This window comes from Microcaecilia unicolor, chromosome 2 (genome assembly GCF_901765095.1).
Source record: "Microcaecilia unicolor chromosome 2, aMicUni1.1, whole genome shotgun sequence".
NCBI lineage: Eukaryota > Metazoa > Chordata > Amphibia > Gymnophiona > Siphonopidae > Microcaecilia > Microcaecilia unicolor.
Window position 1 is genome coordinate 381220054 of NC_044032.1, and position 25824 is coordinate 381245877.

Sequence of the window (25824 nt, forward strand, 5' to 3'; positions counted from 1 at the left end):
TCTTTGACTCTTCTCTCTCCTTCTCTGCTCATATCCAGCAGACCGCCAAGACCTGTCGTTTCTTTCTTTACAACATCCGTAAAATCCGCCCCTTTCTTTCCGAGCACTCTACCAAAACCCTCATCCACACCCTTGTCACCTCTCGTTTAGACTACTGCAATCTGCTTCTTGCTGGCCTCCCACTTAGTCACCTCTCCCCTCTCCAGTCAGTTCAAAACTCTGCTGCCCGTCTCATCTTCCGCCAGGGTCGCTTTACTCATACTACCCCTCTCCTCAAGACCCTTCACTGGCTCCCTATCCGTTTTCGCATCCTGTTCAAACTTCTTTTACTAACCTATAAATGTACTCACTCTGCTGCTCCCCAGTATCTCTCCACACTCGTCCTTCCCTACACCCCTTCCCGTGCACTCCGCTCCATGGATAAATCCTTCTTATCTGTTCCCTTCTCCACTACTGCCAACTCCAGACTTCGCGCCTTCTGTCTCGCTGCACCCTACGCCTGGAATAAACTTCCTGAGCCCCTACGTCTTGCCCCATCCTTGGCCACCTTTAAATCTAGACTGAAAACCCACCTCTTTAACATTGCTTTTGACTCGTAACCACTTGTAACCACTCGCCTCCACCTACCCTCCTCTCTTCCTTCCCGTTCACATTAATTGATTTGATTTGCTTACTTTATTTATTTTTTTGTCTATTAGATTGTAAGCTCTTTGAGCAGGGACTGTCTTTCTTCTATGTTTGTACAGCGCTGCGTATGCCTTGTAGCGCTATAGAAATGCTAAATAGTAGTAGTAGTAGTAGTAGTTGGTATCATCCACAAAAAGCAAACCTTACCTTCTAACCCTTCGGCAATGTTGCCCACAAATGTATTGAACAAAATCGGCCCCAGCACAGACAAAATGTGACAGTAATAAAGAAAGCAATGAAAACAATGACAGCACAGCAGAAAGTGAAACCAAATAAAAAACTAAACAGAAGATGAGACCGCCACTGAAATGTAGCTGGAAAGCGATGACCACAAATAAATAAGAAAAAAATGGAAAATAAGACGATACCTTTTTATTGGACTAAATACATTTTTGACTAGTTTTCTAGCTTTTGGAGGTCAAAGCCTTCTTCCTCAGGTTAGGACAGTATACTGCTGTTATGGTATCCTGTCCTGACCTAAGAGGTTTTAGTCTTTAAAAGCTAGTCAAAATTGTATTTTAAGTCCAGTAAAATGGGTATCACCTTATTTTCCATTTGTATTTTCTTTGTTAATTTTTAAGGTAGTGGTGGGAATATGCCACTTTTTGAAATTTCCATCTGCTATCTTTATATTTTGCAGAGCAGAGAGGGGCATGCATCACTGCGTCTTTCTCCGGTTGTTGCATTATATGCAGAGACAAGCTTTTTGGGGGTTTGTTAATTTTTGTGTTCAGAGAAGGGGTTCTCGGTTAGCACTGATTATCTGTGTAGGATCAATCCATGCTAACCAGGGTTGTTTAGTTTTCCAATAGGTGATTTGATGCTCTAATACCCACTGCCTTTTCCTAGGTAGGCCCTTGTTGTGTGACTCCTAGAAGTTAGTGCTGTTATGGTACGGCAGAATTGTTTTATATGTTCTGAGTGACTTGTAGGGTTTTTAAAATTACTTTACAATATGCCTAGTTACAGGGTTACCATATGGCTCCAGAAAAAGGAGGACAGATTGGTCTGCGTTTTACTTCCATTGCTTTCAATGGAAGCACAACCCAGACTGGATCAATGTGTCCTCCTTTTTCTGGAGCCATGTGGTAACCCTAACTAGTATTGGATTTTGGATTCGGATTTAGCTTGCGCTTTTTCAGTATAGCTAATAATGTTAAAACATATTCCAAATATGTTTGGTAACTCAACAATAAACTAAAGGCCAGAAGATCTGAAGCCTGGTGGCCAACCGGCAACCTACCAAAAAAACCTGAGAGGCAAATCATTTTAAGGTTGCCAATAACCACAGGATTTCTATTACAGTGGTTGCTGAACACCACTGTTCACATAGCCAACCGGATGATGGTGGACTGCAGTGCTGGGGCTGAATGAGAGCTAAGTGTTAAAATGCCTGTATATGTTTCCAGAATATTGCAAATATTGTTCTATTTAATATATTGTATTTTTTTGGTGTATTATTTTGATTTTTTTTGATATATCATTCCTGGAGTATATATTCAGTTTGCATATTACCATCAGTAACAGAGGTACTGGGGGAAGCTTGGGGGGGGGGGGGGGGGGGGGGGGGGGGGGGGGGGGAGGAAACAGCTCGTGCAGCTGTACCAGAGCTTCACAGTGAGGGATTCCTCCTTTGCTGTGTTTAAAAGTGCCCTAGTCCTTTTCCTGCAGTATTGCCCCAACTTGAAGGATTTTAATTTGCTTTCTTCTGCCTAGCCTTGCTCTATTCCCCACTCTAGTCCTGCCCACTTTAGCCTCCCCAAACAGCTGAGTCACCGACCACCTATGAACAGTTGGTAAATGGTGGGATCTTATCAACAAAAGTTAAACAATATAACATCTCTGTACCTGGAAAACACTTTGCAGCCCTTTTACTAAGTCGCACCAATGCGCACCAAAATGGAGTGTCTGCCCGACTACCGTGTGGCTCTTGCAGTAATTTCATTTTTGGCACACATCTGCTATGCACCTCTGAAAAAGAATTTTTATTTTCTGATGCGCGTAGGTCATTTCTGCCCGGTTACCATGTGAGACTTTACCGCTAAATCAATGGCTGGCGGTAAGGTCTCAGACCCAAAATGGACGTGCACCAATTTGTATTTTGCTGCATGTCCATTTTCTGTAAAAATGTAAAAAAGGCCTTTTTGACAGGTGTACTGAAAAATGGATCCACCTGCCCAAAACCTGTGCCTACAGTACTGTAGGGCAATTTTCAGGGCACCTTTGTAAAAGGACCCCTCAGGGCCCTGTTTACTAAGCTGCGTTATTATACGCATGTTAGCGTTTTTAACGAGCGTTAACCATGTACGTGCGTTAACTGTGTAGGCACCTACACGGTTAGCGCGCACGCTAATCAGGCACATAAAAATGCTAACGTGCTTTAGTAAACAGGGCCCTTAGATCACGAGCCTGATAGAATACAGAAAATGATGACGTTGTGATCACTCCCATTTCAGCTGATAAAAAGCTTGATGCAAAAAAAAAACAAAAACCCATAAACAACACCAATGATTGAAAATGGAGAAAAATAAAAAACAGCACTGTTAGAGAAGCTTTTTTATTTTTTAAAAAGAAACTATTTTGCACAATGCATGAATAAAGAAAATTATTATTTATTTAAAAGTATATATATACTATCCCAATAAGAAACAAGTACGCAGAGATACAGAGAGGAAGAATATGTGGCAGAAATACAGAGTTAAAATGGGTTAAAAACTAATTGCCAAGAATGTCTTCATATGCTGGCTGCCAGTGAACACAATAGATTCATATAATTATTCAAAACCGGAGGAAAAGACCTCAGATGTCACCAAGAATGTTTCACCTGCCCGGTTAGTAACAAGACAGGATAATGGTCTTAAGCAACTAATGTAATCCCTGGTCAAAATGTTCTTGGTTGTGATATTTCTGCTTCATAGCTAATAAAAATAAAACTTTCAAGTTAAACAAATAAAACAAAACACCTCCTTTCTGCCCATATTTTTAAGCAAATTTTTTTCATCACTGTAGAAAAGTTCTTCAAATCTTCAGTTCATGAAGGTTATCATTAACAAGTGAAACTGCATATCTTATAATTCATTCCGAGCAACATAGTTCAAAAGACAATCAAGCTGCTACTGCAGATAAGTGTTCACTCTTTAAGTTGCTTGACTATCTTTTGAAACACAGTCAGGCTTATTTTCGAAAGAGAAGGGCGCCCATCTTTCGACACAAATTGAGAGATGGGCATCCTCTCAGGGTCGCCAAAATCGGCATAATGGAAAGCCGATTTTGGGCGTCCCCAACTGCTTCCCGTCGTGGGGACGACCAAAGTTCCTGGGGGCATGTCGGAGGCGTAGCGAAGGCGGGACTGGGGCGTGCCTAACAGATGGGCGTCCTCGAGCGATAATGGAAAAAAGAAGGGTGTCCCTGATGAGCGCTTGGCCGACATTACTTGGTCCATTTTTTGTTATGACCAAGCCTCAAAAAGGTGCCCGAATTGACCAGATGACCACCGGAGGGAATCGGGGATGACCTCCCCTGACTCCCCCAGTGGTGACTAACCCCCTCCCACCCTAAAAAAAAACTTAAAAAACTTTTTTTGCCAGCGTCAAATATCATACTCAGGTCCATCTTAGCAGTTTGCAGGTCCCTGGGGGGAGGGGGGGGGGGAGGTGTGTGTGTGTCAGCGCAGGCATAGCGAAGGTGTGGATGTCCTTCTTTCAAACATTTTGGATGTCCTGAACTGCCGTCCCCCCACAGGGACAGACAAATTGCAAGGGAGTGGAGTAGAGGCCTAGTGGTTAGTACACTGATCTTGCAATCCAGAGGTGACCAGTTCAAATCCCACTGCTGCTACTTGTGATCCAAAATCCAAATAAATAAATAAATAAAGGGGTTGTCAGAGGCATAGCAAAGGAATGGATATCCTTCTCATAGAAACATCCACATTTTGGACGTCCTCAACTGCCCGTCGCAGGGACGGAGACATAATGAAGGCAACTAACACTTGGATGTCCTTCACCCATACACCCCCTCCCCCCCCCAAAAAAAACATCCCTGATGAGCACTTGGGCGTTTTCACCTGGACTTGTGTTTTTTTAAGGTTGTAGACAGCTATTATATATGCAGCGTGTCTGCATGCATGAAGCCATCTCTGGAATGCGCAGAGCAGCCACGCATAAGGCTTGGCTGCTCTGCACTGGCTTCCCCTCCTTAGGAAGGAAATCATGTGCAAATTAGCTAACAGCGAGCAGCTCATTTGCATGCGATTTCCTTCATGCATGCCCGTTCCTTTCCGAATTGCTAAGGGATCGGTAAGGGAAGGGCTTTTTCTGTTTAGTGCATCAGTTAGTTCACTGCAGTGCTCCTGACCGGTTGGTGTCCTGGCATGTCAGGGGGACCAGTGCACTATGAATGCTGGCTCCTCCCACGACCAAATTAGTTGGATTTGGTCATTTTTGAGATGGGCGTCCTCGGTTTCCATTATCGCCGAAAACCGGGGACGACCATCTCTTAGGTCAACCTAAATGTTGAGATTTGGGCGTCCCGACCGTATTATCGAAACGAAAGATGGCCGCCCATCTTGTTTCGATAATACCGGTTTCCACGCCCCTTCAAAGGGAAAATTTGGGCGCCCCGTTCGATTATGCCCCTCATCGTCTTGTTAATAACCAGGCAGGTGAAAAATTCTTGGCAACATCCTATTTCCTCCCTATAGTTGTTTTGGGAATGTTTTGAAAAATGCCAGTACCAACCAGGATGTCACCTCTGTGGGGAAGCACTTCACAAAACGAGAACACTGTACCAATGATTTTATGGTGAGAATACTAAAAGGGAACTTTAAAACAATACAGGAACGTAAGACCTTTGAAGTCAGAATGATTAAATATTTTGACACCTACCAGACAGGACTTAACAAAGATCTGGGTTTTCTTGCCCATTATAAACCATAAAATTCTACTGCTTTGTCACCCTCTTATCACCATGCATATCTCCCTGTCCCTCATCCACCCTCATCCTGTTAGACTGTCACTGAAATGCTTTGATGTTTCACTTATATATACTGTCATCTATCAACATTTGCTTATTTCTGATCTAATGAAGAAGGGCTACCTTCGAAAGCTAATCAAAAAATGTATTAAGTTAGTCCAATAAAAAAGGTATCATCCTATTTTCTTTTCCATGTTTTATTTTATTCTATTGATTATGAATAATAGTATGAATCTATTGTGTCAATTTGTGGTTGATAGATAATTACTTCAGTGGTGGACTTTACGGTCATTATTTTTGTTATTAAGATTTCATATGCTGGATGTACATATTGCACCCTTTCTTTGGTAGAATTCAAGGATTAAGATTAACACTTGCAGTAAATCTGAAAGATGGAAATGTTGGATTATGAGTGAGGGTCATTCCTTTCATGATATGCATAAAACAAATCTTTTTGGAGACATAATCCTGAGAGGTACCAATGACACCATTTGATTATTTTAAGGCTCTGGGAAATCAGAATATTGTAATAATTCCTACAAAAACAATCTAAGTAAGCTATCCATTTGTTCTGAAGTTTAACATACATCAACGGGTTGTAAACTTTTGATTTGTTAATTTAAGTATCAGTATAGACTGTGCATCTGTTGACAGATTAACATTAAGACAGCAAGGTAATGTAAACATTTCTCAAATTAAGTGGTACTTTCTCACCTGTTCACTAAACTTAGACTAGATAGAACACACAAGTAGGGAAAACTCATAATAGAAAAATATTTCAAGCAGCATTACTCTCTTTTTTTCTTTACAACTCTTTTCCGCTTTCCAAAACAAAATGAACAACACTTAATAGAAACTATAAGGAAGACCACCAGGCAGAGGATCAACAATGCTATAATGTCCAAGCAGTGGTATTGGTACCATGTGAGATGATGGGAAGCAGGTCTCAAGTGTTTTGCTCCTTTGTGACGCATAACAAATTCAATCCAGAAGACAGCTCTGTCCAATGGTTTTATAGGCTGGTCATGCTGTATCTGGGATAACTTCATTGCATTTTCTTTATATCTGTGGGAAGAAAGCACAACACATATGAATGTAAGTGGCCTGCTCATTTTCAAACCATCATTTGCCCTTACTGTGCCAACACGATAATATTATCAGTGTATGTAAATTTCTTTTTTTTTAAATCAAGGTTCTACTAGGTTATGTTAGCAGTATATTTTATGGTTAACCAAAACCAGTGTCAATGAAATGTAAACAGGACATATGAAATAAATCATTGCTAGATGTCTGTTCCTCAGCAAATATTTTTGCAAGATGCAGCCATTTTGACTCTCCGGACTGATTAACAGATCATATCTGATCAGAGAGCCGCAGGAAGGTGTGTGGTGGACATGCCACAAAGACAGCTGCCATAATTGCAGCTCATTAATTGTTGCCTAATGGCTGTGGTTCCCAGAGCTGACCCTTCAGAAATCAGACCTGTTTGAAGAGTCTCAAAGACAAGGTTAGGACCAATCTCTGAAAAGGATGATTCCTGAGGTAAAGCTCTGGACCCCATTTACTCACTTGTTTTTCTTTCTTTCTTTTTCTTGTATTAACTAGGAGAGCATCCTTCTGCAGATGTTAAAAAATATTATACAATGTTTATGTTATGTTTATTCACTAGGAGGTCCTTTTACCAAGCTGCGGGAAAAAGGGACCTGTGCTAGTGGCGGGAGCTGGTTTTCCTGCGTGCCTGGGCTCTTTTTACCAATGGCCATATGGTAAGAGAACTCTTACCGCGTGGCTATGTGTTGGGCTTACTGACACTTTGTAAAAGACCCCCTAAGTAAGGTCAAAACAAAACAGAAGGGAAAGAGAAATTACCAACAGTAAAGAACACAGTCACTCAAAGAGTTCAGGCTCTCTCTAAACCCTCCCCCCCCCCCCAAACATATTCCATATACTCAGCTTTATTGGACATTGTGGGATGTAGCTAATAGATAATTAAACCTTGAGAGATCATATTTTTACTCCTGTCAAAATTCTGCACAAAAAACAAAGGCAAGTTCTGTGCAAATTTTGAAAACTCTGCACATAGTATTTTAAAATTCTATACAACCCCACCTGCAATCACTCTCTGCTACCACTGCACCCCCCCCCCACAGAAAATCAGTTGCATTGCTGCCCCCAGCAGAGACCTGCCCCCCCCCCCCCCAGGCTACTAGACCACCCTGTAGGCCAGGCTTGTCCAACCTTTTCTTATCAGAGGCCACATTTAATAATTCATAACATGTGGAGGGCCATGACACACATGTGCATGTGAGCACCATAGGCGGTCGGTGGCCCAACTGTTTGGGGAGGCTAAAGGGGGTGGGGTTAGGGGTGGAGCCAGGGGAGGAGCTTATAGCCACAATTAACACAGGAAAAAAATAAGTAAAAATAAAATAGTCACAATTAATACCTTTTATTAAATTTAGACATTAGATATGTATCATATGTCAAAGAATAAAGTGGTTGCTCAAAGCATATACTAACCACAATCGCTCAACTGCAAAACACTATGCACAAATTTGTGCAAAAACACACTCAGAACCTTACTGTACCATAACACTAGGCAGACCCTAATACATCAATATACCACCCATATAGAAAATGCAGACCGTCAACAATATGAAACAAGGGATCATAATATCACAATTCTCATGCAGAGCCACAAAACACCCTTTCAGGGTGGATAGTGTTCACAATGAGCTCCTTTTATTAACAACTATATGTAGATCCTTCAAGAGGTAGTGTGTCATGATTTAGGCTCTAAAACCCTTTCTGATGTTTTGGTGCCACCTCAGTAATGCCAATACACAATCTCTCCACTGCAAAACACTATACACAAACTTGTGCAAAAACACACTCATAACCTTAGCAAACCATAACAGCACTAATTCCAAGGACAGGACGAGCTACAACCTTATGCGTGGAAAAGCAGCACTGTAATTACACCAGGCTCTAAAACACCAGTACACAACCTAGTGAAACAAAAAAAAAAACAACCCAAAAAGGCCTGTAAATTCTACACACTAGTAGAATACTGCACCTTGATTACACATGAAACACACATGACACAACAGATAAGAAGGCAAAACTGGAAAGTTACCTCAAGAAGTCAGACTTAGCATGCAGCAATACTAGAAAAATTGAAACTTGCATGCAAAATATCACAGATGCATATTTCCAAAAGCTGACGTATTCCAGTTAATAAATTCTGAATAAAATACTTTTTTCTACCTTTGTTGTCTGATCATTTAGTTTTTCTATTCGCTTTGGTCCCAGTGTCTTCTTTCCATTTGATATTTTTTCTCTCAACATGTCCACCTACTACTACTACTATTTAGCATTTATATAGCGCTACATCCCTCCATTCTTATCCAACATTTCTCCTGTCTTCTCTGCCCTCCACTCCATCCATGTCAGCACCTTCCCTCTTTCTCTTCTACCCTTCCATCCAGTGTCATCCCTCTTTCTCTCTCCATCCTTCTACCCATTACCCTCTCCCAATCCTTCCGTCTATTGTATCCCTCTATCTCCCCTTCCTTCTACACAGTTCTCGCTCTCGACCCTTTTCCATTCAGCATGTCCTCTCTATCCCCATTCTTCCAGTGTCTTTCCTCTTTCTTTCCCTCCCTACCCTTACGTCCAGTGTCTTTCCTCTTTCTGCCCCCTCCTTCCAGCATTTTCCCTCTTTCTCCCTCCTTTCATTCAGCATTTCTCCGTCTGACAGCTAGGGTCTCCCCCAGTTTCTCCCCAGCAGCTTCTCTCTTTCTCCTGCCCATGTCCCCTCTTTCTCTCCCCATCTTTCCACTAATCTCTCTCTCTCTCTTCTCTTCCATCCAGCATCTTCTCTCTGGCTCTCCCCTGCTCTCTTCCATGTCCCCTCTTTCTCTCCCCATCTCTCTCTGACTCTCCCCTGCTCTTTTGCATGTCCCTGGCTCTCCCCTGCACTTTTTTCCACTTTCTCTCTCTCTCTCCTCCAGCGTCCTCATGCATCTCACCTTTCTCTTCCCTCCCCTTCTTGCTTTCATCACTCTCACTCCTTTCTCCACCCCCCTTTTCCCATTCCCTGCCATTGCTTTCCTTCCTCCCTCTTCCTCTTAGATGTGGCACCTCACATCCTCCTCTCTCCACCCCCTTTCCCTTTGGTCTGGCAGCTGGCTGGCATGATGCATCGCTCCCCCCCCCCCCGGACTAGTTCGGTATCGCTCTCCCCCTCCGCTCCTGTCATGTCTTTGAACTTCGAGGATTCCTTCCGGTAGCAGCAGCAGCATCAGCAGCATCAGCATCGGTAGGGTTACCATACGTCCGGATTTCCCCGGACATGTCCTCTTTTTGAGGACATGTCCGGGGCGTCCGGCGGATTTTGCCCGCGCCCACGTTTGTCCGGATTTCTGGACAAACGTGAGCGCGGGTGCGGGGAGGCGCGTGCGTGCGGTGGGCGGGCGATCGTCGGCGCCGTGGGTCACCTGGTCTCCCGTCCTCTCCCCTTCCTTACCATGTTCCCTGGTGGTCTAGTGACGTCTTCGGGGCAGGAAAGAGCCCCCTCTTTCCTGCCCGGAGCGCTGCCTCCCCTGTCTATCATCCTTCTCGGTCTGGCTGGGGATTCAAAATGGCCGCCGAGAGTTGAACTCTCGCGAGGCCGCTTCAACTCTCGTTGGCCATTTTGAATCCCCAGCCAGACCGAGAAGGATGATAGACAGGGGAGGCAGCGCTCCGGGCAGGAAAGAGGGGGCTCTTTCCTGCCCCGAAGAGAAGACACTACTAGACCACCAGGGCTAGATCGTAAGTGAGGGGGGGGGGGTATGTGATGGGGGGAGGGGATTATGCGACGGGGGGGGGGGGGGAGGGGCGGAACCCGACCTGGAGGGGCGTGGCGGGGGGCGTGGCATGAGGCGGGGTGGGGGCGGGGTAGGGGTGTGACATGTGTCCTCTTTTTCAGAGGACACAAAATGGTAACCCTAAGCATCGGCAATGATGTAAGCGCTGCTTTCAGCTTGCCCCAGAAGCCTTCTCTGGACAGCGTCCCTCCTACGTGGGAAACTGTACAGAGAGTGCTTCCGGGGCAGGCTGAAAGCAGCGCTTACATCATTGCCGATGCTGCTGCTGCTGCTGCTGCTGCTGCTACCGCTACCGGAAGGAATCCTCGAAGTTCAAACACGACGTGACAGGACAGGAGCGGAGGGGGAGAGTGATACCGTAGTAGTCGGGGGGGGGGGGGTAAAGATCGCACGGTCCACGCACCAGTCGGGGGGGAAGGGAGGGAGATGTTCAAGGCAGCAGGAGCTGCACCCGGGGTGGTCCGCCCCGCCCTTGCTGCACTTCTGGCTGGGGAGGCTTAGCCCACAGCCTTCACCATCTCTTTCTCTCTCTCCCATGCCCCCTCCCAGCCTCTCTCATGTACCCCCAGAACCTTCACCATCTTTCTCTCTCTCCCATGCCCCCTCCCAGCCTCTCTCATGTACCCCCAGAACCTTCACCATCTTTCTCTCTCTCCCATGCCCCCTCCCAGCCTTCACTCAGTCTCTTTCTCATGCCGCCTTCAGCCTTCACTCAATCTCTCTCTCTTATGTATCCCCCTCCCCTGTCTTCACCAATCCCTGGAACAGCTGCCTGTTCTGACCTCTGTCCATGTTGAGGGTGGATCACTTCCTGAGCCACATGATGAGGGAGTTGGAGGGGGATGTTTTTTCTATTGTACAAACAGTCATTGTCTTCGGTGGCACTGACTTGCATCCTTGTCATTAATGTCAGAATTATTTGTGCAATGATGATTTGCTAGGATTATGGCAACGACCAAGGGGGGAGGGGGTGTAGCAGGAGGGATAAGATGGGAGGAATTGGGATATGGACGTAGAGGGAGGGAAGTGTGTTTGGAGCATATGGAGAGGGGTAGAAGGGAAATGGTGGAGAAGTAGAAGGAGGGAGGGAGTGGAGCGAAAAAAGGGGACAAATATGCATTGCAAGATCCAAATGAGCAGGGAAGAGATCTCTAGTCCTTTATTGTCCTTTATTTCTTTGGAATAGCTGTCCTCTTCCTTTTCATTCTTGTTCTTGCTATTGGTTTTGATATTTTATTATTTCATCTTGCAAAGTTGCTAAAGCAGCTTGGTTGGGCTTGTGGATTGCTTACTAGTTTTGCATGCATTTGCTCACAATATATAGTTTTTGCTTATGCACAATAACCAGCTTATTTTCGAAAGAGAAGGGCGGCCATCTTCCGACACAAATCGGGAGATGGCTGCCCATCTCACAAGGCCGGCAAAATCGGCATAATCGAAAGCCGATTTTCGCCGGCCTCAACTGCAGTCCGTCGCATGGGCGGCTAAAATGAAAGGGGGCGTGTTGGAGGTGTAGCGAAGGCGGGTCGGGGGCTTGCTTAACACATGGCCGCCCTCGGCCGATAATGGAAAAAAAAAGGCCAGTTCTGACGAGCATTTGGTCGACTTTACTTGGTCCCTTTTTTATGTCTCAGTCCCAAAAAAGTGCCCAAACTGCCCAGATGACCACCGGAGGAAATCGGGGATGACCTCCCCTTACTCCCCCAGTGGTCAGTAACCCCTTCCCACCCTCAAAAAAAAAATCTTTCAAAACTTTTTTTGCCAGCCTCTATGCCAGCCTCAAATGTCATACTCCGGACCATCGCAGCAGTATGCAGGTCCTTGGAGCAGTTTTAGTGGCTGCAGTGGACTTCAGGCAGGCGGACCCAGGCCCACCCCCCCTACCTGTTACACTTGTGGTGGAAAATGGGAGCCCTTCAAAACCCACCCGAAAGCCACTGTACCCACATGTAGGTGTCTCCCTTCACCCCTTAGGGCTATGGTAGTGGTGGATAGCTGTGGGGAATGGGTTTTGGGGGGCTCTGCACTGAAGATAAGGGAGCTATGTACCTGGGAGCAATTTGTGAAGTCCACTGCAGTGCCCTGGCATGTGAGGGGGACCAGTGCACTATGAATCCTGGCCCCTCCCACGACCAAATGCCTTGGATTTGGCTGGGTTTGAGATGGCCGCTCTCGGTTTCCATTATGGCTGAAAACCGAGGGCGCCCGTCTCAAATCCGGCCAAATCCAACACACTTGGCCAACCCCAACTGTATTATTGAAACAAAAGATGGACGCTCATCTCGTTTTGAAAATACAGTCGGCCCTGCCCCTTCGCGGTGCCGTCCTCAGAGATGGGCGCCCTTAGAGATGGCCGGCCCCGTTCAAAAATGCCCCTCCACAAGTCTCTTTTCCCTCACCTGGCTTCAGCTTCAAATTCCTCTGGTGGAATCCATGCTTCCTTGCTGCGACTCCTCTAACTGTAAGCTTAAGCCGTGTGGTGCAGGTTGGTTTCCCAGTATCAATCTCAAAATGGCTGCTGGGACCTCCTCCAGCAGTCTCAGCAGTCATCTTGATTCAGTGGCGGCAGCAAGCAGGAATGTGAGGGCTCTATTCCTGCCCCCGAAGAGGCCACTAAGCCACCATGGTGTCAGACTTGTGAGTTCTTGTACAAAGTAGAGCGCTGCTGAGCCCAGTACTCAGACCAGGTTCTGCTTGGCGGCTGGACAACCCCGGGTTTCACCCGGGCTGACCGCTGTTCCCCAGAGGTTCAGCCCCTAGGTGCGGGCAAGCAGCCTGCAAGACTTGCGAGATGGAGCTGGAATCAGGGTGGTGAACGTATCGCCCAGGCAGGCAGCAGGCAAGAGAGTGATCCAGGTACAGGCAAAGTCAATAGGCAGGCAGCAGGCAGGGGAGTAATCCAGGTACAAGCAAGGTCAATAGGCAAACAGGCAAGAGAGTAATCCAGGCACAGATATAGTCAGTAGGCAGGCAGCAGGTCAAGAGGGTAATCCAGGTACAAGCAAAGTCAGTAGGCAGGCAGCAGGTCAAGAGAGTAATCCAGGTACAGGCAAAGTCAGTAGGCAGGCAGCAGGTCAAGAGAGTAATTCAGGTACAGGCAAAGTCAGTAGGCAGGCAGCAGGCAAGAGAGTAATCCAGGCAAAGGTAAAGTCAATAGGCAGGCAGCAGGCAAGAGAGTAATTCAGGTACAGGCAAAGTCTGCAACGAGAAACAAGTAGATAAGAAGCAAACTACTGAGCAAGTAACACCTACCAAAGTAGAAGCCGAAGCATGGAGTCCTGGAAGAGCTCAGCTGATAATGACATCAGCAGGAATTAGCAGGGAGAAGGAGCACACCCATAGGACAAGAGCAGGGGAAGGAGGAACCGAAAGACTAATAGGAGAGAAGCAAGGGAAGCCAGGCAGAGGGAGAGCAGACACAGGTGGATGGAAGCAAAGCAATCAAGAAGCAAGGGAAGCCAGGCAGAGGGAGAGCAGACACAGGTGGATGGAAGCAAAGCAATCAAGAAGCCTGGAAGCCAGGCAGAGAGAGAGAGCAGCCACAGGTACATGGAAGCAAAGCAATTAAGGAGCCTGCAACCACCACTCTCTGAATAAACCCAGAGAAGAACTACACACACGGCTCAGGGCACTGCCAGTCAAGTGTGCGTGTCAACGGGACCCCGCGCAGCCCGAGGACGCCACTTGCGTTGAGGTAGGGGACACGACAGTACCCCCTCCTTAAGGACTCCCCTCTGCCTAGGTCCGGGTTTCTCTGGGTAGCGGTCATGGAAATCTCGAATCAGGTCAAGAGCGTGGACGTTAGCAGCGGGCTCACAGGAATTGTCCTTCGGGTCAAAATGTTTCCATGACAGCAGATAAAATAGTCGTCCTCACTGATGCCTGGAGTCTAGAATTTCCTCCACCTCAAATTCAGGATCAAGCTCAGAATCAGGGACGATGATCTTCTTGGGTTCTGGATGCCATCTGGAAGTTAAAAATGGTTTAAGCAGGGCTACATGGTAACCGGAGACGATAAGTGACCGCCCCACCCAAGATTGTACTGGAAATGGCCCTATAAATCAGGGAGCGAATTTGAAGGAGGGGAGAAGTCTCAAATATTTGGTGCTGAGCCAGACTTTCTGTCCAGGTTGGAAAACTGGCGCAGTTCGTCTTTTCCAATCCGCGAAGAGCTTGTACTTAGCCAAGGCTCACTGGAGATGTTGCTGGACTTTGGCCCAGATAACCTGAATGTCAGTGAGAGTCCGGTGGAGCAGAGGCGAGGCTTGTGTCTGAGGGATTGGAAGCGGCAGATGAGGATGGCGTCCATACACTGTAAAAAATGGCAAGGTATGAGAGGCAGTATGAAAACTGTTGTTATAGGCGAATTCTGCCCAGGGGAGCAATGCGGACCAGTCATCCTATCGACTGTTAGTGTACATCCTTAGGAAGGCCTTGAGAGTTTGATTGACTCGTTCCACGATGCCATTGGTCTGAGGGTGATAGGCGGATGAGAAGTGAGTGGTAATCTTAAAGGTAGAGCACAGTGCTTTCCAGAACTTTAAAGTGAATTGAGAGCCCCGATCACTAATGATCCGCAGAGGGAGACCATGTAAGCGGAAAATGTGTTGGATAAAGGCCGTGGCAAGGGTGGCAGCAGAAGGAAGGGTCTTCATGGGAAAAATCGGTCCACCACTACCGAAATGACTGTGTGCCTTGGGATTCAGGGAGCTCAGTAACAAAATCCATTGATATTTCCTGCCATGGGAGTTGCGGAACTGGTATAGGCTGCAGGAGTCCCCACGGCTTGCCAGGAGGGAACTTGTTCCGGACGCAAGTGGGACAAGTAGAAATAAAATGTAAGATATCTTGAGCCATGCGGGACCACCAATAATACTGAGATATTAAATGAAAAGTCTTACGGAAACTGGGGTGACCAGCAAAAGTGGAGGAGTGTCCCCATTTGAGGACCTTCTTCCTGGATTGAGGTGGCACGGAAGTTCTCGTAGATTTGGGTGAGACCAAGTTCCTGGAGGCAATGCAGGCAGGATTGAGCATGGGGTAACACTCTTTGGGTTCTTCAGAAGGGTTGAAAGCCCTGGATAGGGCATCAGCTTGCGTATTTTTGTCTGCCAGTCGGAACACCAGGCGGAAGTTAAAATGGACAAAGAATAATGACCAGTGTGCCTGCCGTGGGTTCAACCTTTTGGCTTTCTGAAGGTAAAGGAGATTCTTGTGATCTGTGATTACCGTGATGGGGTGCAGGGCCCCTTCCAGGAGGTAGCACCATTCTTGAAAGGCCAATTTAAGAGCCAACAGTTCCCGGTCTCCAATGGTATACTTTTGTTCAGCTGGAGAACATTTTTTAGAAAAGAAAAAACAGGGGTGACGTTTGCCAGACTCTGAGGCTTGAGAAAAAAGAGCCCCTGCCCCGAGGGAAGAGGCATCAACCTCCATAACGAACGGTCTTTTAACATCAGGCCTTTGAAGTATAGGGGTGGACAGAAAGGCTCATTTAAGGGTGGTGAAGGTCTTGGGCTTCCAGTGTCCAGTTCTTCATGTCTGCCCCCTTCCTGGTCAGCGCGGTGAGAGGGGCAGTGATGATGGAATATCAATGGATGAACTGCTGGTAGTAGTTAGCAAAGCCCAAAAATCGTTGCAAGGCCCGGAGACCCTGGGGCAATCTTGGATGGCTCGGAGTTTAGTGCGGTCCATTTGGAGGCCATTTGAGGAGACGATATATCCCAGGAATGGGATAGACCGTTGATGAAACGAGCACTGCCGAATAGGCGGTGGCTCTGGAGGCACTGAAGGACCATACACACATGATGGACATGGTCCTTAACAGAAGTAGAGAAAACCAGGATGTCATCCAAGTAAACTATGACCGAGGAGTACAGAAGATCTTGAAAAATAAAATTGATGAATTCCTGAAACACTGCAGGTGCATTGCAAAGGCCAAACGGCATAACTAAATACTCAAAATGTCCCTCATGGGTAATAAAAGCGGTCTTCCATTCATCCCCATGGCGAATTCGGACTAGGTTGTATGCCCCTCGGAGATCTAACTTGGTGAAGATAGATGCCCCTTGCAGACGATCAAAAAGTTCTGGAATGAGGGGAAGCAGATACCAATTTTTTATGGTTACTTTGTTCAGACTTCGGTAGTTAATGCAGGGTTGCAACGAGCCATCTTTCTTGGAAACAAAAAAGAACCCTGCCCCCGCCAGGGATGAAGAGGGCCTGATGAAGCCCTTATGGATGTTTTCTTTAATATATTCCCGCATGGTATTAGATTCCTCACGAGAAAGGGTGTAGAGCCGGCCCCAAGGGGGGCATTTTGCCTGGGAGTAGTTCAATGGGGCAGTCAAAAGGGCGATGTGGAGGAAGGGAATCCGCCTCCTGCGGACAGGTCAAGAGGGTAATCCAGGTACAGGCAAAGTCAGTAGGCAGGCAGCAGGTCAAGAGAGTAATCCAGGTACAGGCAAAGTCAGTGGGCGGGCAGCAGGTCAAGAGAGTAATCCAGGTACAGGCAAAGTCAACAGGCAGGCAGCAGGCAAGAGAGTAATTCAGGTACAGGCAAAGTCAGCAACGAGGGACAAGTAGATAAGAAGCAAACTACTGAGCAAGTAACACCTACTAAAGTAGAAGCTGAAGCACGGAGTCCTGGAAGAGCTCATCTGATAAAGTGCTGGCATCTGACATCAGCAGGAACCAGCAGAGAGAAGGGGCATAGCCATAGGACAAGAGCAGGGGAAGGAGGAACCGAAAGACTAATAGGAGAGAAGCAAGGGAAGCCAGGCAGAGGGAGAGCAGACACAGGAGGGTGGAAGCAAAGCAATCAAGAAGCCTGGAAGCCAGGCAGAGAGAGAGAGCAGACACAGGTACATGGAAGCAAAGCAATTAAGGAGCCTGCAACCACCAGTCTCTGAACAAACCCAGAGAAGAACTACATACACATGGCTCAGGGCAGTGCCAGTCAAGTGTGCGTGTCGACAGGACTCTGCGCAGCCTGAGGACGCCGCTTGCATTGAGGTAGGGGACATGACACAGGGTTTGTTAAGGTAGGCCCAGGGAGGACCTACAAGGTAATCAGGGAGCCCCAGGGGCCAGGTCTGTGCCAGGCAAGGGGGTCACGGTAGTGCTTGTTTTCTGCCTGGAGGTGGATGGGCAATTTCCAGTTTCATCTGGAATCAAAGCCATTGGTTTCCGTCGGCTCTATTTTGTGTAGAATTCCCTATAAAAGCTTGGCTCCTCCTTGCTCCAGGCTTGAATGCCCTCTTCCCATTCTCCGTCAGCAATCTTACTTTCCACCCCTCTCTAGGCTTGATTTCTTTCGCCCCCTACTTCAGCTCTCTCTGCCCCCACTCCAGGGTGGATATCTCCATCTCCTCCAATAAGAATTCCAGTTCTCTCTCCACCCCTCTCTTTCTGAAAACCTCTTTCCAGCATACAATCTTTCCCTGCAGGGCCGGTCTTAGGCCGAGGCGACCGAGGCGGCCGCATAGGGCCCCGCGCGGCACGCCTCAGTCAGCCTCTTCCCAGGGCAACGACGTAAACAACAAGCCAGGTAAGCATGGCACAGCGCCGCCGCGCCATGCTTACCGCCACCCTGCCCACCCTCTTCTTCTCCCCCCAACCAAGGAAGGATAATTTTTCTTTTAAATTTACCCTCCGTCGCCGGAATCCAGCACAGCAGCGTCAGTGAAAACGCTCCTCCCCTCCCGAATCCCCCCGACGTCTGTAGCAGAACAGAAGTGTCACCACCCTCCTGCGCTCCGTTGTATCTGTGATGGTTTACCCAACACCTGTTGTTAGTAGTCGTGGCTAATGTTGGGTACCACACGGAGCTCAGGGGATGGTGCAGGAATACTAACCTCGTCCCACCCTTTTAAAAAGATGTAGGAGGAAAAATAAACTAAATTGGATACTTTTCTAAATTAACCAGAACCAACACAATATTAAGATTTTCAAACAATAAGTCAACTTTAATTTCAGAAATTTCTATAACAAATATTATAACATTGAAAGTAGATAATAATTGTAATACAATGTGCAGATTAACTCTTTTGTTGTGCTATCTTACTTATTTTTGTACCTCTTTTCTCTTTTAGGTTCACTTTCGTCAGAACACCCCCAAAATCAGATAAGTATAAAATAACCTTAACAAACCCAAATATTCTCTGTATTTTCTCTCTCTTTGTGAGTATTTCCCTGAATTTGATTCTTTGGTGTTTTCTTTTCTCTTTCCAGGTCTCCGTAAGCAGCCCATCCCTCTCACCAAGGAAATAAGGTAAGTATTGTGTTTTTTTTTCTTCTTCCCTATTAGTCTTTCTCTCTTTACTTCTATTCACTATTTGTGTCTCAGAATGTCACTTAGCTGTCGTTGATTCACTCTCCGTTCTGGTCGCCGTCTTTCTTGCGTGGGGGCCCGTTGTCAACAGATGCTTTATTTTTCTTGAAGTCTTCCTCCTAAACCTTCCTTTAAGCAAATGAACAGGAAGCAAAACCCTCTCTTCCTGATTTCGTACGGGAACTCTAAAGGATTTGTTCAAAAACTGTGGCCAACTATTCTTCAAAAATAAAATTAATTAAATGTTCCCTATCTTCCAGATCTAAACTTTAGGTTTTTTTCCCTGAACTTGTGGTGAGAAAGATTGATTGTCCCTTTCACACAATCACTCCCACACAATTCTTTTATTACACTTATTCCAACTCTTATTCAACTCACTACCCCTTAAGCTATAACTCTACTTCCATTGAATTAAACTTTAAATTTATTCCTAAACCCTTTCCCAAATACTCCTTATGCTATTACTACAAATACATTAATAACCCTCTCTTATCAAATTCCCCTTAACTCCTACCCTATTCATACATTCACCCTATCCTAATAAAATTTTAAAACTTATTTTATAAATCACACCTTCCTTACACACCTCACTTTCATTCACCATCAATCACCAGAAACTTTTCCCAATATCCTATCTTTTACCATTAAAACCCTCCTCTCACTACCAGCACCTCCTCAGCACCTCCACTCTCTCTGACCATCAATCCCACTCTCACCAACTGCAACTCCCCGGTTGCCTTGGTAACCAGCCTTGGCTTGCGTTCCAAACCAGCCCTGGCTTGCGTTCCAAGACCCTTCCAGCCAATCCCTGACTAGTACCAACATTCCAATCTCCACTGCTGACCAGCGGAATTCTGGCCAGCAGTGCAAAATCCCCATTTTAACCCCATAGAAACTAATGGAAAAGTAATAAAATTAAATAAAAACCCTATAAAACTATATCCGAATCACCCCAAAATTTCTACACCAATTAAACTTCCCATTCCCTATTAAATCCTGCTTTTAAAATTTAAAAATAACACTTTTTACAGTCCGCCCGCAATTATCTCTCCTAAACCCCCCTCAAAAATCCCAAAATAATTTAAAACCCACTCTAAAAATTCAATCCCCCTCCCCTCTACCTGCTACGTCGAATTTAAAATTTTACCATGTAATTAACCCCTTAAAACCCACACTACACCAGAACACCCCCAAAAAATATTAAAATTTAAAATGTAACCCCCCACAAAAATAAAGAAAAATACCCTGAACCCAAATATGCAAATAGAATTTAAAACCAATAAACCCCTGATTTTTTAAAAATAAAAAACGCTATTTATGCAAATTTAAAATTAACCAATCAAAATTCCGGGCCAAACGACCCCTTACCTTAATGTAGATTTTCCCCACACGTGATCCCAAACAACGGATCCGGTCCCGCTGGTCCTGGGCCAAAAACGGAGCGAAAAATAAAAACAGCCCCAAAAACCACGATTCTTCTGGAGCTCCAGCTTAAAAATCGAGGCCCAGGCTTGTAGGCCTCGCCGGAGCTCCCCAAAAAAAACTATTAGTGCGCACGCGCGCACCCCCGACACACCCCTCAGCGGCCGGGGACGTACCCAACCATCCCCGGCCCGCAGGAAACTCCCGCGCCGTCTCTCTTCACTCCCGGGACTCGCCCAATCGTCCCCGGGAGCCAAAAACAGCAGCGCCGCACCGGGAAATCGCGGCGCTGCCCCCAAAACTACAGCGCTTCCAGCAGCGCCTGGTTCCAGCCCCAACGAGCCCCAAAACACATCGGGAGCGCTACTCTCCCCCTGCAGCGCTCCCGACCACAAAACTGGGCCCGAAATTGGCCCCCGAAAATCGCCGGACCCCCAGGTAAGATTAAAAAAAAAATATTTTAACCCGAGGGTGGGACAATGAGAATAAATGAATCAGGAAGAGCTTCTGTTCTGCTACAGACGTCGGACTCGGGGGAACTCGGGAGGGGAGGAGCGTTTTCACTGACGCTGCTGTGCTGGATTCCGGCGATGAGGGTAAATTTAAAAGAAAAGTTAACCTTCCTTGGTTGGGGGGAGAAGAGGATGGCAGGAGAGGGCAGGGGGAACAGGAGGGTCGCTGGACATGGTGGCAGGGGAGGGGGGTTTCTGGACAGGATGGCAGGGGCAGGCAGGGAGGACAGGAGGGTTTCTGGACATAGGTGGATGGCAGGGGAGGGCAGAGGGGACAGGGGGGTTTCTGCACATAGGTGGATGGCAGGGGAGGGCAGGGGGGACAGGAGGGTCGCTGGACATGGGTGATGGCAGGGGAGGGGGGTTTCTGGGCATAGGTGGATGGCAGGGGAGGGCAGAGGGGACGGGGGGGGGGGGGGGGGTTACTGGACATAGGTGGATGGCAGTTGGCAGGGGAGAGCAGGGGGGACAGGAGGGTCGCTGGACATGGGTGGATGGCAGGGGAGGGGGTTTCTGGACATAGGTGGATGGCAGGGAGGACAGGAGGGTCGCTGGACATGGGTGGATGGCAGGGGAGGGCAAAGGGGACGAGGGGGTTTCTGCACATAGGTGGATGGCAGGAGAGGGCAGGGGGGACAGGAGGTCGCTGGACATGGTGGCAGGGGAGGGGGGTTTCTGGACAGGAGGGTTTCTGGACATAGGTGGATGGCAGGGGAGGGCAGAGGGGACAGGAGGGTTACTGGACATGGGTGGATGGCAGGGGACGGCAGAGGGGACAGGAGGGTCGCTGGACATGGGTTGATGGCAGGGGAGGGGGGTTTGTGGACATAGGTGGATGGCAGGGAGGACAGGAGGGTCGCTGGACATGGGTGGATGGCAGGGGAGGGGGGTTTCTGGACATAGGTGGATGGCAGGGGAGGGCAAAGGGGACGGGGGGGTTCTGCATATAGGTGGATGGCAGGAGAGGGCAGGGGGGACAGAAGGGTCGCTGGACATGGTGGCAGGGGAGGGGGGTTTCTGGACAGGATGGCAGGGGCAGGCAGGGAGGACAGGAGGGTTTCTGGACATAGGTGGATGGCAGAGGAGGGCAGAGGGGACAGGGGGGGTTTCTGCACATAGGTGGATGGCAGGGGAGGGCAGAGGGGACGGGGGGTTCTGCACATAGGTGGATGGCAGGGGCAGGCAGGGAGGACAGGAGGGTTTCTGGACATAGGTGGATGGCAGGTGAGGGCAGAGGGGACAGGAGGGTCGCTGGACATGGGTGGATGGCAGGGGGGGGGTTTCTGGACATAGGTGGATGGCAGGGGAGGGCAAAGGGGACAGGGGGGTTTCTGCACATAGGTGGATGGCAGGGGATGGCAGGGAGGACAGGAGGGTCACTGGACATGGGTGGATTGCAGGGGAGGGGGGGGGTTTCTGGACATAGGTGGATGGCAGGGGAGGGCAGAGGGGACGGGGGGGGGGGGGGGGGTTGCTGGACATAGATGGATGGCAGGGGGGACAAGAGGGTCGCTGGACATGGGTGGATGGAGGAGAGAGAAGACATGCTGGACATGGATGGAGGCGAGGGAAGAGTGAGGAAGGAGATGAGGTGAGGGAAAAGGAAGAGAGGAGAAAAAGTGCACATGGATATAGAAAATAGGCAGAAGCTGGATCCACTGGACAGTCAAGTCTGCGGAGGACCCAGCTTTTACTTACGGATGTAGGGCAAGAAATGAAGAAGAAAGGCGGAAAGTAAAGAAATAAATGGAAAGGAAGCCCTGGAAACGGAGTTAAGAGGACAGATAGCAGCACAATCGGATACTGAGCCAGCATGATCAGAAAAACAAAGTCACCAGACAACAAAGGTAGAAAAAACTATTTTATTCAGGATTTATCAATAGAAATCAAACAAAATAAAACATGGAAAAGAAAATAAGATGATACCTTTTTTATTGGACATAACGTAATACATTTCTTGATTAGCTTTCGAAGGTTGCCCTTCTTCGTCAGATCGGAAATAAGCAAATGTGCTAGCTGACAGTGTATAGAAGTGAAAACATTCAAGCATTACTATGACAGTCTGACAGGGTGGGAGGATGGGGGTGGGTCGGAGGTATGCATGGGGACATCAAAGCATTGATGTCCCCATGCATACCTCCGACTGTCAGACTGTCATAGTAATGCTTGAATGTTTTCACTTCTATACACTGTCAGCTAGCACATTTGCTTATTTCCGATCTGACGAAGAAGGGCAACCTTCGAAAGCTAATCAAGAAATGTATTGTTATGTCCAATAAAAAAGGTATCATCTTATTTTCTTTTCCATGTTTTATTTTGTTTGATTTCTATTGATAACCTTAAGAGTGGACTAACACGGCTACCACACTCCTCTACTTATTCAGGATTTATTAATTGGAATATGTTAGTTTTTGGAAATGTGCATCTGTGATATTTTTCATGTAAGTTTCAATTTTTGTAGTATTGCTGCATGCTGATTCTGACTTCTTGAGGTAACTTTCCAGTTCAGTATTTTGCCTTCATGTGTTTTTCAGGTGTGATCAAGGAAGGTGCAGTATTCTGCTAGTGTATAGTTTGCAGCCATTTTTGGTTTTTTTTTCACTAGGTTGTGCACTGGTGTTTTAGAGCCCGGTGTAATTACAGTTGGCTTTCCATGCCAAGCATAAGGTTGTAGCTCGTCTTGTCCTTAGAATTAGTGTTGTTTATGGTTTCATGATAGCATTTTGCTTATTATTTCAATCAGTTTTTTTGTACAAGTTTAGCGTCATTTGTATTTATTTGAAATTTCATAAATAAAAAAATTTTCTAAAAATGGAATAATCTTATCAATGGGGTGGGGCTAGGGTGGGGGTGGAGCCAGGCTGGGGCAGGGCTATGGTAGGGCGGGGCTAGGATGGGGCCCCACCAAATTGGTCTGCATAGGGCCCCGCACTTGCTAAGACCGGCCCTGTTTCCCTGGCACAGACACACCCATAGGTCTCTTTTTCAAACCTTCCCGGCACATACATCCATAACTCTCTCAACCAGAGGCGTAGCCACAGGTGGGCCTGGATGGGCCTGGGCCCACCCACTTTGGACTCAGGCCCACCCAGCAACGGTGCACCTCAGACAACCAAACCGCGACTTCAGCTTTCCCTCCTCCCAGCCACCCGCCGGTGCGCCGCAGGTTTTGTTTCCTTCCTGCTCCCTCCTCTGTCATCCCCGTCCTGCAGTGGTGTTAGCTCCTGTGGTTTTTGTTCTCTCCCACCTCCCAGCCACCCACTGGCGCGCCGCAGGCCCTTCCTCCCCTTCCATCCCCGCCGTCCAGCTCTGAACGTCTTCAGCGGCGCCAGGGCCATCCGCACGCTGCTACGTGTGCTTCCTCTGCGCTGGCCCCGCCTCTTCAGAAAGAGTATCGGAGAAGGTGAGGCCGGCCAGAAGGAAGCAATCGTGTAGCGGCAGCGTGCGTCTCCGCTGCAGACATGCAGAGCTGGACTGCGACGGGGATGGAAGGGGAGGGAGGGCCTGCGGCGTGCCGGCAGGTGGCTAGGAGGTGGGAGAGAACAAAACCGCAGCGGGTGGCTGGCGGGGGGGGGGGGAGGTGCAGCATGTCAGCGGGTGGCTGGGAGAAAAAACCTACAATATGCTGGCAGGTTGCTTGAGGGGTCAGGGAGAGAGGGAGAGACAGGAGCACTGTTGGGATGAGGGAGTGAGACAAGGTAGTGCTAGGTGGGGTGGAGGAATAATTGTTTGATGTGGGGGGAGGGATGGAGAGATGCTGCAAGGGGAGAGGGAGAAGGGATGGGGAGAGGGAGGGAAAGGCTGCATAGGAGTGGTAAAGGACCAGAGAGAAAAAAAAGTGTTGGACATGGAAGTGGAAAGAAAGGAGGGAGAGATGAGAGGGGAAATGTTGAACATGGCATTGAGGTGAGGGGAAGGAAGGAAGGATGGAGAGATGCTGTGTGGCGGGGGGGGGGGGGGGGGGAGTGAGATGTTAGACCAGGGTCTCAAGGCAGGGAGAGGGAGAAACGTTGGACATGAAGGTGGAGGAGAGGAGAGGAAGAGAGAAGATGGACAATGGATGGTAGGGAAGAGAAAGGGAAAAATGCTGAACAATGGGGGAGATGAGAGAGATGGGACAGGAAGATGCTGGTGGTGGGAGGTAAAAGGGATAGGGAGATATCAGGCTAGAGGGTGAGGATGGGAGAAAGAGGGAACAGATGCTGGGCTGGAAGGGTGGACCGTGGAGGGAGGGAGACACTGGGAATGGTGGAAAGCATGGAGAAGAGGCCTAGGGAGTGGAGATGGCAAAGAAATAAATGAGAGAACAATGATTACAGGGGTAGAAATATGGTAATGGTGCATAAATTGAAGATGGAAATGAATGATAGGCTGGGAAGGAGAGAGATGGGGAATGGGAGAGCTAGTGGGTGAAAGGAAATGGAAATGTGATAGATATCTTAAAAGTAAAAAGAAGGAAAAGATTTAGAAAGAGGATGAAATTTGAGTGTACAGAGGCAGAAAAGAAAAAAGAAAGAAAGAAAGGAAAGAGCTAAAATGGAAAGATCAATATTTCAGAGGCAGGTGTAGTGAGGAAATGAAATGACAGGAGAAAAAAGACAAATGGACAGCCGCTTGAAGAATTAGCAGAAGACAGACAGGAAAGCGGGAAAGAGAAATTGGAACCAACATGATGGAAAAATAAAATGTCCAGACAATAAAGGTAGAAAAATCATTTTATTTTGAATGTTTTAAATGGAATATGTTAGCTTTGGGAAATGTGCATAGTGGATGTCTTTTATTGTGTTAAGTAGAAAAGGAAATGAGCTTTTGCTTTTGTTTCTCCAGTGTTGTAGTGCATGCTTAGGTTCCTAGTTCAATTTTGTCTACAAATTTTTATTTCTAATTTGTGATCCCTTGTTCTGTAATTTGTGAGGGTCTGTCAGTGTGACTGTAATGGCAGATGAAGAGATTGGAGAGGAGAGGGAATTGGGGGAGGGGCTTCTTTATTTTATGCCCTGGTCACCAGCATGGTAACAGCAGCCCTGAA

The 25824-nt window shown here is 47.5% G+C and overlaps 1 protein-coding gene across 6 annotated transcripts in view; it reads right to left on the reverse strand.

Annotated features, from left to right (window-relative positions):
• Positions 1 to 5795: 5795 nt before the first annotated feature.
• The window catches only part of LOC115461021 (UDP-glucuronosyltransferase 2A1-like), a 100939-nt gene continuing 80910 nt past the window's right edge, over positions 5796 to 25824 (reverse strand). For all 6 annotated transcript variants that reach the window (XM_030190535.1, XM_030190534.1, XM_030190532.1 and 3 more), the window contains one exon: positions 5796 to 6723. In XM_030190535.1, coding sequence (XP_030046395.1) covers positions 6447 to 6723 — 277 coding nt within the window. In that variant the 3' untranslated portion in view covers positions 5796 to 6446. The remainder of the gene's footprint in view (positions 6724 to 25824) is intronic.